The 17356-nt window shown below is 42.2% G+C and overlaps 1 protein-coding gene and 1 long non-coding RNA gene across 3 annotated transcripts; one reads left to right on the top strand and one right to left on the bottom strand.

The window, feature by feature from the left end:
• The first annotated feature begins 11785 nt into the window (after positions 1-11785).
• On the top strand, positions 11786-16939 carry LOC122941137. The gene is made up of 4 exons (XR_006390418.1): positions 11786-11844; positions 12408-12478; positions 15108-15152; positions 16726-16939. It is a non-coding gene; the product is annotated as an uncharacterized LOC122941137 (long non-coding RNA).
• LOC122941133 lies at positions 12041-16701 on the bottom strand. Of its 2 annotated transcripts, none has more exons than XM_044298159.1 (2): positions 16225-16701; positions 12041-12775 (listed from the first exon to the last, which is right to left on the bottom strand). In XM_044298159.1, exons 1-2 carry the CDS (start codon positions 16643-16645, stop codon positions 12210-12212), a joined length of 987 nt encoding a protein of 328 aa, XP_044154094.1. In that variant the 5' UTR covers positions 16646-16701; the 3' UTR covers positions 12041-12209. The 2 variants fall into 2 exon arrangements, with proteins under 2 accessions (XP_044154094.1, XP_044154093.1); XM_044298158.1 differs by having other exon boundaries at positions 14262-16698.
• Positions 16940-17356: the final 417 nt, after the last annotated feature.

Raw genomic sequence — 17356 nt, 5'->3', positions numbered from 1 at the left:
ACAGGGGACAACTGGACGGCAGTCCCTAACTTAGGATACGTGCGGAAAGGACAGACAAGACAAATAACGGATAGTGAACAGACCGGGTCAAAACCAAGAGGACAACGCAGTACAGAGGGATAAGCAAAGAATGGACAGGAGAAGCCAGGGTCATAAATACCAGGAGGGTCGAGAAGTACCAAAGCAGTCCGCAAAGAATAGTCAGGTGGAAGCCGAGGTCAAAATACCAGGAGGGATGCGCAGTACAGGAGGAGCAGGCAAAGGATCGTCAGGGAACAGGATCAGGTAAGTATACAGGTATCCAACAAATGCCAGGAACCTAAATTAACAGGCAAACTGTGGCCAGCAGGCTGCCTGTATTTATAGTCTGGAGTGAGGGTCATGTGACGTGGCCGTTACAGTAGGATCATTCAATGGCATTTGCCAGTACTGAATTTTGACAAGGAGTGGGGTTATATAGTCTCGGCAGGAGTTAAATGTGTTGCACGTAAAGCACCCACCATAGGTCAGAAGATCAGCCCTAGTTTATTTTATGATCACACCACAACAAAAAAACATACATGGCTTTCATATAAAGGCAGCTATAAATGTGGAAGCAATAGGTGCATTTGCTATAATTATATGACTATCTGTCAGACAGTCATCTCTACAGCAAATGGAGGCAGCCATTTAATTCAACAATATTTAAACTGCAACACAGACTTTGCAGTATATGTCATCACTTGCAGAGACTGGCACTTGCAGTATGTGGGTTGCACGACAAAGCAGATCAAGGTCAGAATCCGAAAACATCTATCCGATATCCCCCATTATAGGACACGTAATGTGTCAGCGGCAAGTTTACACTTTACCACAGTTCATAAAGGGGATATGGCAGCGTTTGCGGTACAGGGAGTAGAAAAAGTATCTTTCCCTATTAGAGGGGGTGACCATAAACATAAACAGTTGAGTAGGGTAGCTTTATGGATGTTTAAATTAGGGAGCTATGTACCCAATGGTTTGAATAGGAAACATGATTTGGTCCTTCAGTATCGATGCACAGGAGGCAAAAAGCAGACTGCAAATGTATCTGGAGCGAGCCATCCACCGTGCAGGGTCACATTTTGCGCTCCCAGGATGCCGGCACATGGCTCCGCAATGTGGCCTTTTTGTAACGTGTCAGCTGCTGACAATAGTGTTACCATCTGCAGCCTGTGCTGTCAACGCATAAGTCACTTACCTAGGGACGACCACCTTAAGAAGGCACCTGGCCTCCCATCACCGAGCCCAGTGGGAGCAATGCCGTTAGAACCCACAAAGTCACACTCCCGGCGCTCCACGTCCTGCCTCTTCTCCTTCTCTTCTCTCCTCCCATTTGTCCTCCACTCCACCTTCCACCATGTCGTCCTCGCATTCATCTGGCAGAAGGCAGGCTTCCATGGCCCAAATGTTCGAGCATAAAAAGTTGATGACGCCGGATAACCCTCTTGCCCAACGGCTGACTGCTGGCTTGTCGGAACTGCTAGCCCGCCAACTACTGCCATACAAACTGGTGGACTCGGAGGCCTTTAGAAAATTTGTGGCTATTGGCACACCGCAATGAAAGGTCCCCGGTAGGAAATATTTCTTCCAGAAGGGCATTGTCGCGATCAGTGTTGGGGGGAAACTCCACAATGAACACAGGAGGGAAGGGGAACAGTAACTGGGCCTGGAAACAAGGGAAGGAACAGGTCACCTTCTAGACAACCCTAATCCAGGCCCTGACAACCTATCAATATGAATAGACCTTGAAGGTAGGAATATTCATATGCAGGATACCTAGGCCCTGATTTCCCTATAATGCCCTGGAATAAGGATAGGACCAGAGACAACCCATTCCTCCCCAGATAGACGAATAGAAGTCTCTGTCTCAGGCCCAAATAGAACAACAGGGAATATAACATACACAAACGCAACACTTAACCTGTGTAGAGATGGACGAACAGGAACACCAGAGACGACTTCACACCAGCTCAGCCAAACCCAAATGAAGCTATCTACCGCATCGTCAGAAGGGTGGGGTCAGACTATAAAGGGTAGAAGTGATGACCACTGAGCAACAGCTGAGAAAAGGTAAGTGGTCATTAACCCTATCAACACTGAATCAAGAGAAATCAAGGAGGCTGTTAGATTCCCACACGCTCAGCCAGTCTCCCTGATCTCCTGACACCAGTCACCTGAGGAACTGTGACAGACATCCTAGAGATATCCGGCCACGTTCAGCAGCAATTGAATATATCTCTGGCACACAGTGTCGGTGCCAAGATACATCTGACCACAGACACGTGGTCTAGCAAATATGGGCAGGGAAGGTACATAACTTTTACTGCCCACTGGGTGAACCTTCTGACTGCCATCAAGCATGTAACCTGTGGCACCCATGTGGATTTGGTTTTACTGCCACGGATTGCATGCAGGCTTGCCTCTTCTTCTCCTCCTCCTACTTCATCCTCCATCTCCTCCTCGGCTGACTCCTTTTCCACTGCTACCGCCTCTTCCGCTGCACCCCCTAAGCTTTCCAGAACCTATTTGACGTGCCAGGTGAGACGTTGCCATTCTGTGCTGCGGCTGTTGTGCCTAGGAGCCAAGAGCCACACCGGCGCAGCATCTGGCGAAGCGTCTAGTTATCATATCCCAGCGGGCACAGTGTAAATCATTCTACACACTCACCCTTGCATATTTTAAAAGTCTGCCATCTTGTGAGGCTATCCCAGGACATATAATATGCAGATCTATTTTGGTTGTGATTTGGCACTTATAGCGTCTTATGGGCCAATACTGATTACATACAGAGGTGCACGTAGGTTTTCTATATTAATTTTTTACGTTTTCCAGGTCATCTGGTGGTGGTGAAGTCCACAGATGTAGAGGAATGGAAATACAGGACAGAAGTCTTTATTTATGTAAGCAAAAGGAAGGGTCACTGAAAGAAGGGAATTTAATGGCCCTGAATGGGCGTCCCATAAGATACTTTAGTATGATGAAAAACCATACACAGATGGGGCCTGTAAAATGGTGAATTAGAGAACTGATATGGAACCTCCAGATTCCCAGAGCTGTCCATGGAAAGCTACAAAATCTTCCAATCTGTATTGATCTCAGCAATGTTGGGCCTCCCCATCCACGATTATCACGCCATTATTTTATGTATGCGGTAAAACTGTTAAAGGATTTGTCCAGCGTATTACATTAATTTTTATATATGGCTCACAGTGGGCTGCTCTACACTTCCTGAACCTGACTTGACACACAGTAAATGCCTGCACAGCCAATCATTGGTCATCGCGCTGACCCGCCGCTTCTTCTGGCAGTAGTGGGCGCTCAGTGATTACATTTAGGTACTTTCTTCAGTTACTGCTCCTTGGCTGTTAGCTCACCTCCATTAGGGCAGAGCTGTGACTTCATTTTAGCTACAGTGTCTGCAGGGAGTCTATGGTAGGCTGAGACACAGCCCATGTCTCATCATTAGTTCAAGCATATTGGTTCTATCCCTGCCTTTTCCGGCACAATGGCTCCTGGGCCATTTTTATTAGACTCCAGGTCCCTGCCTGTCAACTTCCTCACAAAGGGGTTATGGGCACTGCTGTAGCCAATGAATGACCTTAGAGCTAACTAGGGTGGCCACTGGCTTCACCCTAGAATGCCGGACTTCACCGGCCACGCCCCAAATCACGCCGCCAAACCGCTTGAAGCCATGCCCCCACTTCCATGAAGCCATGCCCCCACCACCTGCCTGAAAAACACTGGGGGAGGAGAGGGAAGAACTTTCAGACCGAAAGGTGAGCTGGGGCAGCCCGGGGCACTTCTCTCCCCCTCAGTCAGCCACAGGGAGCCATGTTTGCAGCTATAGTGACTGACTGGGGGTGAGAGAAGCCTCAGTCAGTCGCCCAGGCACTGTGCCAGACGGAGGACAGGGAGCCAGAAAACCGTACTGTTCGGCCTAAAACCGGACGTCTGGCCACCCTAGCGCTAACGTGTCCCCGAGGCATGTCACTGCTGGGTTACAAGCTGCTTGGAGACGTGTCCTATCAGAGGGCAGTCATTGACTGCAAAAGTGCACATGACTAGAGATTAGCGAATTAAAAAAAAAATTGATTCGGCCGTTTCGCCGAATTTTTCGAAAAGATTTGTTTCGATCCAAATTTATTTGCAGCAAATTACGTTAAAAACGTCTATTTCCGGGCTGCAGAGAGCCTTTATAGTGGTGTAGAACTCTGTGCCTTGCAGTAACACGCATATGGAGTCTGCTGTGTTAGTGAAATAATACAATGAGTCAGTATGACACGCAGATGACAGGTGTTGCTCTTAGAATCACTGCACACTTATTTGGGCAGTCACGGGGCCAAAACTGACCAAATAACTCAAGTGTGAACTCAACCTTACAGGTCGAAGTTAGCGTCAGGTATAAAGAACCGTGCAGAGGCCCAAAATCGTAATATAGCGTGAAAGAGTGCACTTCTTTTACACCGTCATCAGCTGATTCCACATAAATGTCTACAGAACCTGTTCTATTAAACGCTTATACAAGTAGAGCCCCCCGACAGAGTGGAGAGGGTGTCAGCCGTAAGTTTGTGTTGACATCACTAATTATTTTGCCCTTCCTCTGATCCATCAGAACAATAACCCCCAAAATACGGATCCTGTCTGTGGAGCATCCCCATTCACTCGGTTAGCATTTGGTCAGTAATCCATCAGTATTGCTAATGCCCAAAAAAACAGGCGTGGATCCAAAACAGAGATGACACGTGAATGGAATATTATTTTTATTATTTATTATTAAAGCGCCATTCATTCCATAGCGCTGTACATATGATAAGGGGTGCACATACATAATACAGACAATTGCACTAATCATAAACAAGATGAGTTACAAACTGATACAGAAGAAGAGAGGGCCCTGCCCGTGAGGGCTTACAATCTACATGGTATGTGAGAAGGACACAGTAGGTGCGGGTTAAGTTGGTCATGGCGGTATAGAGGCAGCAGGGTCACTGGTTGTAGACTTGTCTGAAGAGGTGGGTTTTCAGGTTTCTTTTGAAGGATTCCACTGTAGGTGAGAGTCTGATATGTTGGGGTAGCGAGTTCCAGAGTGTGGGGGATGCACGGGAGAAATCTTGGAGTCGATTGTGGGAAGAGGCAATAAGAGGAGAGGAGAGAAGGAGGTCTTGTGAGGATCGGAGAGTGCGTGTGGGGGTGTATCGGGAAAGTAGCTCAGAGATGTAGGGAGGGGACAGGTTATGGACGGCCTTGTATGTATTTGTTAGTATTTTGAAGTGAATTCGATGGGCAATGGGGAGCCAGTGAAGGGATTGGCAGAGGAGAGAGGCAGAGGAGTAACAGGGTGGGAGGTGGATTAGTCGGGCAGCAGAGTTGAGGATAGATTGGAAGGGTGCCAGATGGAAGGCCACAGGCTTAGGAGTGATACTGAAAGCCATGGGACTCTATGAGCTGTCCCAGGCCAAAAGTGTAGATAGAAAAGAGCAGGGGTCCTAGGACAGAGCCTTGCGGGACACCAACAGCGAGGGAATGAGACGAGGAGGTGGTGCGGGAGTGGGAGACGCTAAACGTCCGGTCTGTGAGGTATGATGTGATCCAGGAGAATATATGTATGTCTTCTGTGTTTTGTACCCACTCCTGCTTTTAGCTACCAAATCATAAGCCAATTCTGATGGGAGCATACAGGCCTTACAGCTGCTACACAGACAGGATCTGTTGTGCGTCTCATTTTTCCTTCCTTCTGAAAGATCAGAAGAAAGGTCAAATAAATGATGATGTCAGCCAGGCTGAAAGGCAAAACAGTGGCACAATGACAGAATGTGGAGGTGGCGGCAGTAGCATCAGGAGGCCACAGAGTGGCACAATGACAGTGTGGAGGTGGCTGCGGTAGCAGCAGCATCAGGAGACCACTGAGTGACCCGGTGACAGAGTGAGAGGGAGGTGGCAGCAGCATCAGGAGAACACATAGTGGCAAGTTGACATAGTGTGGAGGTAGCAGCCGCATCAGGAGACCACAGAGTGGCAAGTTGACATAGTGTGGAGGTGGCAGCAGCATCAGGAGACCACAGAGTGACCTGGTGACAGAGTGGGGAGGTGGGTGGCACTAACAGTACCCGCTGACAAAGGTAGATGTAAGAAGGAACACTTGGCATCAGTTGTATGGCATCAGGCGGGTGGTAGCATCAGAATAGAAGCTGAGGCAGGTAGCCAGAAGAAACCAGTCTCTTTTGTTAAGGTTTGGTTGAGGCGGCATGGATGATCTAATCTGATGCATCAGGCATTGGTGGGTGGAAATCCTGGCTGATCGCACCACACTAAACACCCGCTCTGATGCCACATTACTGGCTGGGCAGGACACTTTTTCCAGGGCAAACTCGGCCAGTTTCGGCCATAAATCCAGTTTTACTGCCCAGTAGTCCAACAGATCTTCAATGACGGCTGTCAGGGTGCACTCCAAGTATGCAACTACCTGCTGGTTCAGGTTCTGCTCTTTGTCTAGCTGCTAGTGAGTAGTTTCTTCACTATGCAGATGCTGTCACTTCCGTTGGGTTACTGGTCAAGACACGACCGCTAGCTGACACTGGGAGCTCAGACCTCTCAAAGTGACCCCTGCTGCCACGCACCCTTACTCTGCTGCGACCTGTGCCTGCGCCAGAAACATTTACGTCTCTGCCACACCACTGTGCAGGGCCTGGCACTTCTCTGTCTGACATACTGTTAGGTGAAATAAATAAAAAGGAAATTAAAACACCCCAAAAAACTGCAAATATATTTTTCTTTTGCCACTAAACACCCGAAAAAACTGCAAATAGACCCTTTTTTCCCCACTTATACTGTACACTGCACAAAACACTTTTTAACATATAACTGCACCACTGAACGGCAAATATATTTTTCTTTTGCCACTAATACATTGCAAAAAGGGCTTTAGAACATAAAAACTGCACTGCTGAACGGCAAATATATTTTTCTTTTTCCACTAATACACGGCAAAAAGGGCTTTAGGACATATAACTGCACCGCACAAGGGCAAATAAGATGGATAAATATTTCCCTGGAATAAACCCTGTTAATGCCTGTATCAAACAGCACTTGCACCCCAATAACAAGAACAGTTTGCTAGAATCACAGAGCTGTATAGTGGCTATTTGGATCCCCAGTCAGTGCAGCAAGGTGCAATAGGATTGCTCCTATTACCCAGGCTGTAAACTGTAAATAAATGCTGTGGAATGATTTCTCTCTATCCTTTCCCTACACCTTGAATAATCTTTCCCTGAATTTATAAATTGTTTTTTAAGCACAATGAAGTCTTTCCTAGAACTGTCTCTAGCACCTGCTGATGTCTCTCCCTGCACTAAATACACTGGGAAATGGCTGAATCCAAGATGGCTGAGGCTATTTATAGGGCTGTGACATCACAGGGCTGGCTGCTGATTGGCTGCATGCATGGCATTATGGGTGATCCCGCCTTTTCAGAGTTCCTTGCTCCACGTCCTCACATGTGCAGCAGCCATTTTAGGAAAAAATGCGATTCGTTACCACGAATCGCAAGGAAATTCGGAGCAAATCGAATAATTCATGAAATTCATATTGAATTCCACTTCGTTAGCTTCGATTCACTCATCTCTACACATGACCAGAGCGAGGGGAAGCAGGTAGGTATAGATGTCTTCACCAGTTCGACTGGGACCCTGCACTAGGCAACAGTGTTTAAGAATATTCCTTTAAGCACATGCATACGACTGTATAAATTTTGTTGTCCACAAAACACGGATCCCAAAAAATATGGATGACATCCGTGTGCATTCCGTATTTTGCAGAACGGAACAGCTGGCCCCTAATAAAATAGTCCTATCCTTGTCGGTAATGCGGACAATAATAGGACATGTTCTATTTTGTGTGGATCAAACATATGGAAATGGAATGCACACAAAGTAACCTCAGTTGTTTTTTTTGCGGACCCATTGAAATGAATGGTTCTGCATACAGTCTGCACAAATAAACGGAATGGACACGGAAAGAAGGGCTTAGGCACACGAACATATAATTTTTCAGTGTCTGGTCCGTTTTTTGCGGCCCATATGCAGAACCATTAACTTCAATGGGTCTGCAAAAAAATATATAAATGACTCTGCGTGCATTCCGCTTCCGCACGGCCGTTCCGCAAAAAAGGTAGAACATGTCCTATTCTTGTCAGTTTTGCGGATAAGGATAGGCATTGTTATAATGGATCTGCAAAAAAAAAAAAACTGATGCAATACACAAAGAAAAAGAGGCGTCAGTCAGCACATCCCAATGCAAAGAAAAATAAATTATTTGATGCAATACGAATGTCACACAGACGTCATCCGTATTTGTTTGTGAATCAGTGTTTCGCCGACCGCAAAATACATATGGTCATGTGCATGAGCCCTAAGGAACATCTAAAACATTTGTTTCCCTTACATTATATAACCATGTCTAATACCTGTACAGCAGTGGGTCTTGGCCTGTCGCCAGTTCCCACTGGCAGCGCAGTGTTTGTAGGTTACGTACTGTGGCAGGCTCAGCACTATGAAGTGCCTTTTTCGCTGTGACATTAGAAGAATTTTGATATCTCTGACATTTTAGTTTAACCAGACTGTCCAGTACTCTGTAATTCCTCTAGCGACTGTTCTATAGAAGTAGTAGGTTTAAAGAGCACATCAAATGCTTGAAATAAGTTCTTTATTAACTTAAACTTTTCTTCATATATAATACTGCCGCCTCCGCAGCAGATAGTCCATGTACAAAACACGTGTTGCATAAAGTATCATAAAATGTCGGTATGCATAAGATGGTGGTTCAACTGTTCAATCTTGTCATTCAACATAAAATAGTGGATATATTTCTCTCTTAAGTATCTGTGCTCTCACTTTAAGTTATTTAAGCACTTTATGATCTCTCTGAGAGGTATATATGAGGTTAACCAATAGTTCACTTGCTCTACTTGGTTTGCAGTTTGCTCTATACAATTGTTTATGATCTGATATGAGCAGTTCGCATTTGTATGCAATTTGTTTGGATTGTATGATTGTATGGCTCAGTAATTCATTTCTATGGTGGAACTGTAAGTAAACATACATATAACCAGTTCAGTATACAGTTCTAATCACTATATTAACAATAGGAACTTATATAGCTGTTTTAAATACCTATTTTGGCCTCTTGCTTCCATAAAACACAGCTCTTAGTGGAGTGTGTGTCTGTTCAGCTCCTCTCTCTGGTGAATAATGATTCCAGCAGCTCCTGCTAGGGGAATTTCCTACACAAGCTGTGTGTGAGGCTGACTGTAATTGGTCAAAACTCCTGGGCTGTGTGAGGCTAGCTAGCATTGGTCAAGACTCCTGCTTAGCAACAACAGTTTAACTCTATGCTTTCTGTTGTGTCTGCTGTGTTATTGAGCTTACCTTACATTATATAATGAATCTTAAAAGCATATTATCTTTTTCTGCTACTGTGGACACAAAATGTAACTATTACATGACATCCAAACATGAAGTCACTGTAAACAAATCTGCTTTTGTCTTTAACACACAAACATAGGAACTGTATTAAGTGTTTTGGCAGGTCTAGCTGGCTATGTTAGCAACCTAGGACAGGTCTTAGCTGGCCAGCTACACATACTAGAACTCAGTGTCGGACTGGGGTGCCTAGGGCCCATCAGAAAAATGTATTTTGGGAGCCCACTGTACGGATACATTCACATATTACCTGCTCACACAGCAGCAAGATGCTACCACATGATTGAATATGGGGGCCCCTGCAGCAACTTTGAGAAGGTAGGTCCTGGGGAGAAGAGGACACTGGTAGCTTTCCTCTATACCTAGAAGTTATCTCAGCTCTGATTGTGTCTATAATAATAAACTGGGGAGTTTCTTTAACCCCTTCACGACAGCCATACGTCTACATACGTGCTAATTACACATACTCCGTAAAGCTAACATGTATATAAACGTTATAGCACCTCTTTAATCCAAACGCTGCAAAGCGCTTGAATTAAGGCTTCTGCCCCTGCACTGCTGCTGTCAAGGACAGCGTACAGTCAGTAATGCCGGCAATGGACCAATCAGAGGGGTCCCTTGCGACGATCGCTCCGATTGGTTAGTCTGTGCAGACTAACCAATCGGATCGCGGCAGTGTTAAAATCAGATACCATGTACTCCGTGTCCCCAATCTGTGCCCCCAATATGTGAACCCCCTGCCCTGATTTGTTCCCCCTCTGTGAGCCCTGCCTCCAGCTTTGCCGGCCATGCACTGTGTATGTGCAGCCAGCCTGCCCCCATCCTTTGCCTCTGCGACTGCCCCCATCCATGTCCCCTGCCCATCTGTGTCCTCTCCCAGTCTCTCGTCTGTGCCCCCTTATGTGGTCCACCTTCTTTATCTGATGGCAGCGGCTCTGTTCCTGAGCAGCCACCATCACCAGCGAGTGTCCTCTGTATGCTGACACTCTGCTGTAACCCCAAGGGGTTAACAGAGGGAACGGGCTCCTTCTCTCAACCATTGGGCTGCCACGATGGTTACCATGCCAACTTTACATCTTGCAAAGGCGTCCAGTTTTGCCATCTATCAGTGTAAAACTTATAGTATTATACTTTGCAATGCAAGAGCATTGCAAATTATAGTACAGCCATCAGCCCCACTGGATCTTCAAGATTTAAGTGGGACTTGATAAAAAAGTGTGAAAATAAAAAAAGTTTAATAAATAAATAAAATGTAAATCTAATATATAAAGCTGATTGTATGTGTGTGTATGTGTGTGTGTATGTATGTATGTCTGCTAAAGGAATCTAGACATGTCGCATTTACAATCACGAAATTTGGCACACAGGTACATCAGGTGTCCGGGAAGGTTTTAGAGCAGGTCTCAGCTCTCTAGGACATACTGTTGTTGAGATAGTCCCCAAAAATGCATTAGCCAATAGAAGCTTGGTCACATGACCCTTATCAGCCAATAGAACCTCGCAAGACGTTAGCCTCCACATACACAGTTTTACTCCAGGTTTCTATAACAACCCAGTTATTTTTCTTCACTGCTGTAGGTCAGCTTTAAAGGAAATCTGTCACCAGTATAATCGCTATCGAAGTAAAGCCATGGGCTAATAGCACTTAACCAGTCCAAATTGACAGAGTAGTTCAATTTCATCAGTGCTGCTGGGCCTGAGTTGGGAGGAACTGTTATTACAGTGGATTCACATGTTTGGGGGCTGCCTAATTCCGAGTCCTGCTGCTGCTGATCTACAGTGATCAGCTGAATCTGAGTATTGTCCCTTGGGTATATTGACTTCTCTGTCGTCTAAATGGGCAGTCTCTCCTCATGTGACCTTGTCCATCACATCTGAAGCACATCCCTTTTCTTCTATATTCCTCCACATTCACTGTTATCCCTTGATGTCATACGCTCCAATTCACAAAATAGAATAAATCATCACTCAAAATAGAATTTAAGCAAATATCTTTATTTATTTAGTTGGGTAATTAAAGGCCGCAATGCTTATTACTTAACCAATTAATTATAATCTGGTTAATCCAATTTATTCTCAAATATAAATAAGTAAATATTTAAACCAATAAACCATATAACACTCAGTCCACTCAGAGAGTGACTTAACCCCCGTCAATAAGCAAAGCGACAAAATAAATAGGGAAGGGAGGGAGGGAACTTGAAAAATACTTACGTGAATGAGCCAAAATCGTTATTTTCTGTTCTTTTATAGGTTCTCAAACTGGCAGTTAAAGTGATCTCCAATCAAATTTGAAGATATCAGCGCAAGCACCCACAGCATCTGGGTTAACCCATTCTTCACATAGGTAAGTAAATAATATAATCAACATATTAACTGTAATGTTAGGTGCCATGTCATCATGGCTCACCACACTGAATTTATCAGTATGGTTCGCTCCATGATGTCATACGCTCCAATTCACAAAATAGAATAAATCATCACTCAAAATAGAATTTAAGCAAATATCTTTATTTATTTAGTTGGGTAATTAAAGGCCGCAATGCTTATTACTTAACCAATTAATTATAATCTGGTTAATCCAATTTATTCTCAAATATAAATAAGTAAATATTTAAACCAATAAACCATATAACACTCAGTCCACTCAGAGAGTGACTTAACCCCACAACGCCACATAAAAACAAGTGGCCCAATAAACATTGCAAGCCTTTAATAAAAACCATTATCAATTATGTTCTGCAAATCTGAAATGAATATATCACATCCAATATCAGAAAGCTGATCATCCTTTTCTTGGTAAAGTCCTCTAACGAATCCTTCTAATTCAACATGTCTGTAATTGCCATGACCAATTTCCTTCAAATAAATCTCCATTTTTTTATTAATTCTTTTCCTAATTGTTTCCAGAAAGGATAACTCAGAATTGAACCAAGAAAATTTTGGGATGATGTCAGAAAATACGAGTACAACACCATCAAGTAAGTAGCATATTTTACATAACAATTCTTTTAATTCATAAATTAACAAATGCGTTTTGATTTTTCCCAAATCAAACGAGCCAATATGTAAAATAAACAGGTCAGGTTTCGACATTTTTGAATATATAAGGCTGACATTCTTGAAGATATCAGAAATTTTAAGGTCAGCAAAGGAAAACCAGTTTATGGAAAATTCTGCTGAATAACCTAAATTAACAGTAGAATGTCTAAAAGCAGATCTTCTCTCAGCCAATTGAATCAGTTCATCCCCAAAAATCCATACAACTTTTGAAGGTCCTAAAATCAATAAACAACAAGGTTAGGCCGAATATAACATTTATAGCAATTGGACCTCCATCTACCAATACGTTTAATAACAGAACTATCTAAACCCAATTGCTCTGCAAAGGTTGCAGCACCTATACGAAATGAATGTGCTGAAAGTTTATAATTTACGTAACCTAAATCATTGAGACATTTATGAAATACAAAATTGAATTGAAATTTAGACAAATGGGAACCATCAGTGTGGTTAAATAAAGCATTGGAGTCAGGTTTCCTTACCTGAAACCATCTAGTAATATTATCAACTGGACAAATAGATTTAATCGGATAACTCCTCAAACACAACCAAACTCCTTTACTAAATTGGTCAGTCTTGGATTTTTTGATATAAATCTTTAGAATATCACTATTCAAAATTATGTCTGTCATCAATAATGGGGGATTTGAGATTTTATTGTCTGCAGCAATCTCGCTTAATCTTAGAGCAGCAAAGAAAGCTATAGAAAATGCTGCAGAAAATAAATTGGTTTCATATTCCGAAGAACAAACTAATACTAAATTACATATGACCTTTTGTAACAATTCAATAGATAAAGGGCTGGTCTTAACATTGGGGACTGACTTTCTTTTGATACCTTTAATCATTTGTTTAATGATAAAATTATTCAGAATAGAGCTTTCGCCTTTTAATTTAAAGAAAAAAGAAATGCCCGATAATTTTTTAGAAATAGAATCGGCTTGTAAACCGTTGTTGTAAAGATATATAATAAATTTGATAAAATTCCCTAAATTAAAATCAATGTAAGAAATTTTTTGAGATATGCAGAAAAGCTTCCAATCCAACCATGCGGCAGAATATGCTGCCCATGTATTCTTGGCTAATGAACCAAAAATAAGTTCATTAGTTAATCCTCTGATATCTCCCAAAGATGAGTTGGACAAGGAATTCCCATTCGGGAAGCTCGAGGTGTCATTAAGAAGAATTCCTTGAAGCGCTGTCGGGACAAATAATCAGCAATATAATTAGTTTTCCCAGAAATAAATCTAGCTTTTATCCAAATGTTAAATTTTAGACATTGAAAAACTATCTTACGCAATAATGAAGAAACTAACGGAGACTTTGAAGTTAAACAGTTTATGGAAAAAACTACTCCCATATTGTCCGACCTTAGCAGAATTCTCTTATTCTGAAACACTGAGGACCAAATTGTTAGAGAAACTAGAACTGGAAATAATTCTAGAAAAACCAAATTTTTTGAGTACTTGTTATTAGTAATCCAATTTAAAGGCCAACGTTCGGCAGACCAAAAGTTGTCAAAATAAGCACCATATCCAATAGCACCAGACGCATCTGTATAAAGAGACAAGGTGTCTGAGCCAACAAACTCTTCCTGCCAAATGGTGTGACCGTTAAATTCACATAAAAATTGCAACCAAACTGAAATGTCATCCTTTAGTTGTTTGGTGATGCGAATATGGGATCGAGGTGAGGACTTACCTGATGTGGCAGCATACAATCTTTTAGAAAAGACCCTTCCCATGGGAATCACACGAGAAATAAAATTAAGAGAACCTAAAAGAGACTGAAGTTGTTTAAGCGTAATTTTTTCTTTTCCGGATATGCGAGTTAATTGTTGAACAGTATTCTGGATTTTTTCCATTGGTATGCTAAATTCCATTGTTACTGTATTTATATCTATGCCCAAAAACTTGAGATTCGTAGTAGGATAGACAGTTTTATCTACAGCTAATGGAATGCAGAAATATTTAGCTATACCAATGAATCTATTCAGAAGATTCATACAATCATCCGAATCTTCACGACCTATAAATAAAAAGTCATCGAGATAATGTAGTAAAAATCCACTACCTGAGTGAATATCCATAACCCAGTGTAGAAAAGTTGAAAACGCCTCAAAATAAAAGCAAGATAGGGTGAATCCCATGGGAAGGGCCATATCATAAAAGAATTTATCGAGAAAATAAAAACCCAAAGAATTATAACCGATGGGGTTTATAGGTAGTAGTCTGAAAGCAGATTTAATGTCAGCTTTGGCAAGAAGAGAATTGCGGCCTGCTTTTTGTAAAAAAGACAAAGCTTGATCAAATGAGGAGTATTTCACACTGGCTTTATTTTTTTCCATCTCATCGTTTAAGGAACTGAATTTAGGATAAGATAAATTGTGAATAAGACGAAAAGAATTTGGTTCTTTTTTAGGAACTAAAGCTAAAGGAGATATACGAAAATTCAAGAAGGGGGGAGAATCAAAGGGACCAGCAATCCTACCTGCCAAAATTTCAGATTCAATTTTTTCTTTAACAATGTCAATATTTTGTTTTACAGATAACGCATTTTCAACTAGAATGCAACCTGGACCCACAAATTCAGGTATGAAAAACCCATTGGTAAAACTGTCAATTAATAAATTAGCCATCTGAATGTTTGGGTAATGACCTAGCCACTGAATTATTCTTGGCAAATTCAGCGGAGTCACCTTGTTTAAACGATTGAATTTCCTTGTTAGAAATTGGGAAGTGAATACCTTGTTTTTTAAAACATTTTGAGGCTGAATGAGAACCGGCACAGAAAGAACACTCGTGTCGGTATTTGCAATTATGTTGCCATCTGCAATGCGACTCGTTAAATGCGAAACAGATACCTTTTTTGACGTTAATGAAATTGGGTTGACGAAAAAGATTGTTTTTGTTAGGGAGCATTAAATTCAACCAAAGCCCGACATCTTTACTACCCCAATTTAGATTCGGATATACTGCAAGTTTCTGACGAAAGGATTCGTCATACAGACACCAACCCAATCCGCCAAAATTTCTATATGCCTCCAAAATAGTATCTACATGGTAAAATAAACCAGTACAAAGACTAGGAAATTTTTCACCCAAAACTGCTGCGTATATATTAAATGCTTGCAGCCAGTTAAAAAAGGATTTCTGGTGTAATTTTCTCTTTTCTTCAGAATCTGATTTTTTGTCTTTCAATAATTCACTTTTTAAATTCTCACTAGATGAAGGAAGAAGAGAAAAAATTTCAACATATTCTTTTCTCCAAATTTTTTCTTTCACGCTCAAGGGTAAATGAAACCCTAATGGAGAAATTTGACACGCCAGAACTTCTTTAACAGATGTCTCTTTTATACCTGAGTTAAATTCAAGCTCAGGAATTACTGCCATTTCAGGGTTAATATTGGACATTTTAGGTACATTAGTGAACGGTTGAATGGTTGAATTAGCAGCAGTCAGACTATTAAGGGTATTAACTTGACTGACATCTGCTAATCCAGACCAAACATTTTTTGGTGATTCATCCTTTTTAGATAGGTAAAGTAAAAATTCATCAAACAACTGAATCTTCAATTTAGAAGAATCAATGTCAAGTGAATTAATCTCTTGATTAATAGTGCCCTGCGGTTTGCAGTCACTTAAAAAGTTATAATTCAGCTCACCAGAAGCAGATGATGTAGGAGGATGATCAACTGTTGAAGCAGGTGATGGCTCCTGAGTGACAGTTGAATGCTGTTGAAAATGACGCCGTTGAATTTTCCTGCTGGCTCGGCTTGAAGATAAGTTGGTTTTCTTGGTCTTAGAAGGAGGCGCATATTGTGAAGGGGAATATGCCCTCTTGTCTCTCCGCTGACGTTTTTTAATCGGCGAGCGGGTCTCAGGTTTTTCGCGCATGCGCACAAAATTATCGCAGGGAGGATCGATCAGTTCGGCGCTCGCGCCAGGTACTGCGCAGCAGACGGGATTAGAAGATAAAAGAAGCTCTTCTTGCTGGTCCGGTCCTTGCTGTAAGCACTTCCTCAGCCATTCTTCTCCCCCTTGGCTTTCTGCTCTGAAAATAAGTTGTTTCAACAGATCTTCCATGACACAGATGAACGCAGGTCTGTCTCTTGAAAAATACTTACGTGAATGAGCCAAAATCGTTATTTTCTGTTCTTTTATAGGTTCTCAAACTGGCAGTTAAAGTGATCTCCAATCAAATTTGAAGATATCAGCGCAAGCACCCACAGCATCTGGGTTAACCCATTCTTCACATAGGTAAGTAAATAATATAATCAACATATTAACTGTAATGTTAGGTGCCATGTCATCATGGCTCACCACACTGAATTTATCAGTATGGTTCGCTCCATTCTCACTCTCATACACATTGCTTCTCTCATTCCTTCTTCCCAGCGTCTCTCCTCCAGACTGCACTCCTTCCTGTCTGCTGCTGTTCTGCATATGAGGCAATGAACCCAGGAATTGGCTGTTGTTTTGCAGCTTGCTTCCTCTTTTGTTTTTTTTCGCTTGCTCTTCTAAGCTACGCAGAACCAGCAATGATTTATCCAGGGAGGTATGCATACATTCTGGGCATATTTTCATTAGTTCAGTTCTCAAATCATCCTTTAATCCATTATTAAAACAGGTTCTGAGTATGTGCCCGTCCCTGCTGTCAGGGTCATTAGTTACAAAGTCTTGATCTGCAAATATACTAACCACTCGGGCATGATATTTATCCACTGATTCATCAGGACCCTGATAGGTTTCTGGCAGTCCTGCTCCCAGCTGATTACTCAATTCCTAAGCAAGCTT

This window comes from Bufo gargarizans, chromosome 6, assembly GCF_014858855.1.
Source record: "Bufo gargarizans isolate SCDJY-AF-19 chromosome 6, ASM1485885v1, whole genome shotgun sequence".
Taxonomy (NCBI): Eukaryota; Metazoa; Chordata; class Amphibia; order Anura; family Bufonidae; genus Bufo; species Bufo gargarizans.
This window is presented reverse-complemented; position numbering and strand designations above follow the sequence as displayed.

Coding starts and splice junctions, on each gene's coding strand:
- LOC122941133 (XM_044298158.1), bottom strand. CDS start 15,198: ATGGCTAATTTATTAATTGACAGTTTTACCAATGGGTTTTTCATACCT. Junction 12,776..14,261: donor ATTGTATGCTGCCACATCAG/GTAAGTCCTCAC, acceptor TATTGATTTTAG/GACCTTCAAAAGTTGTATGG.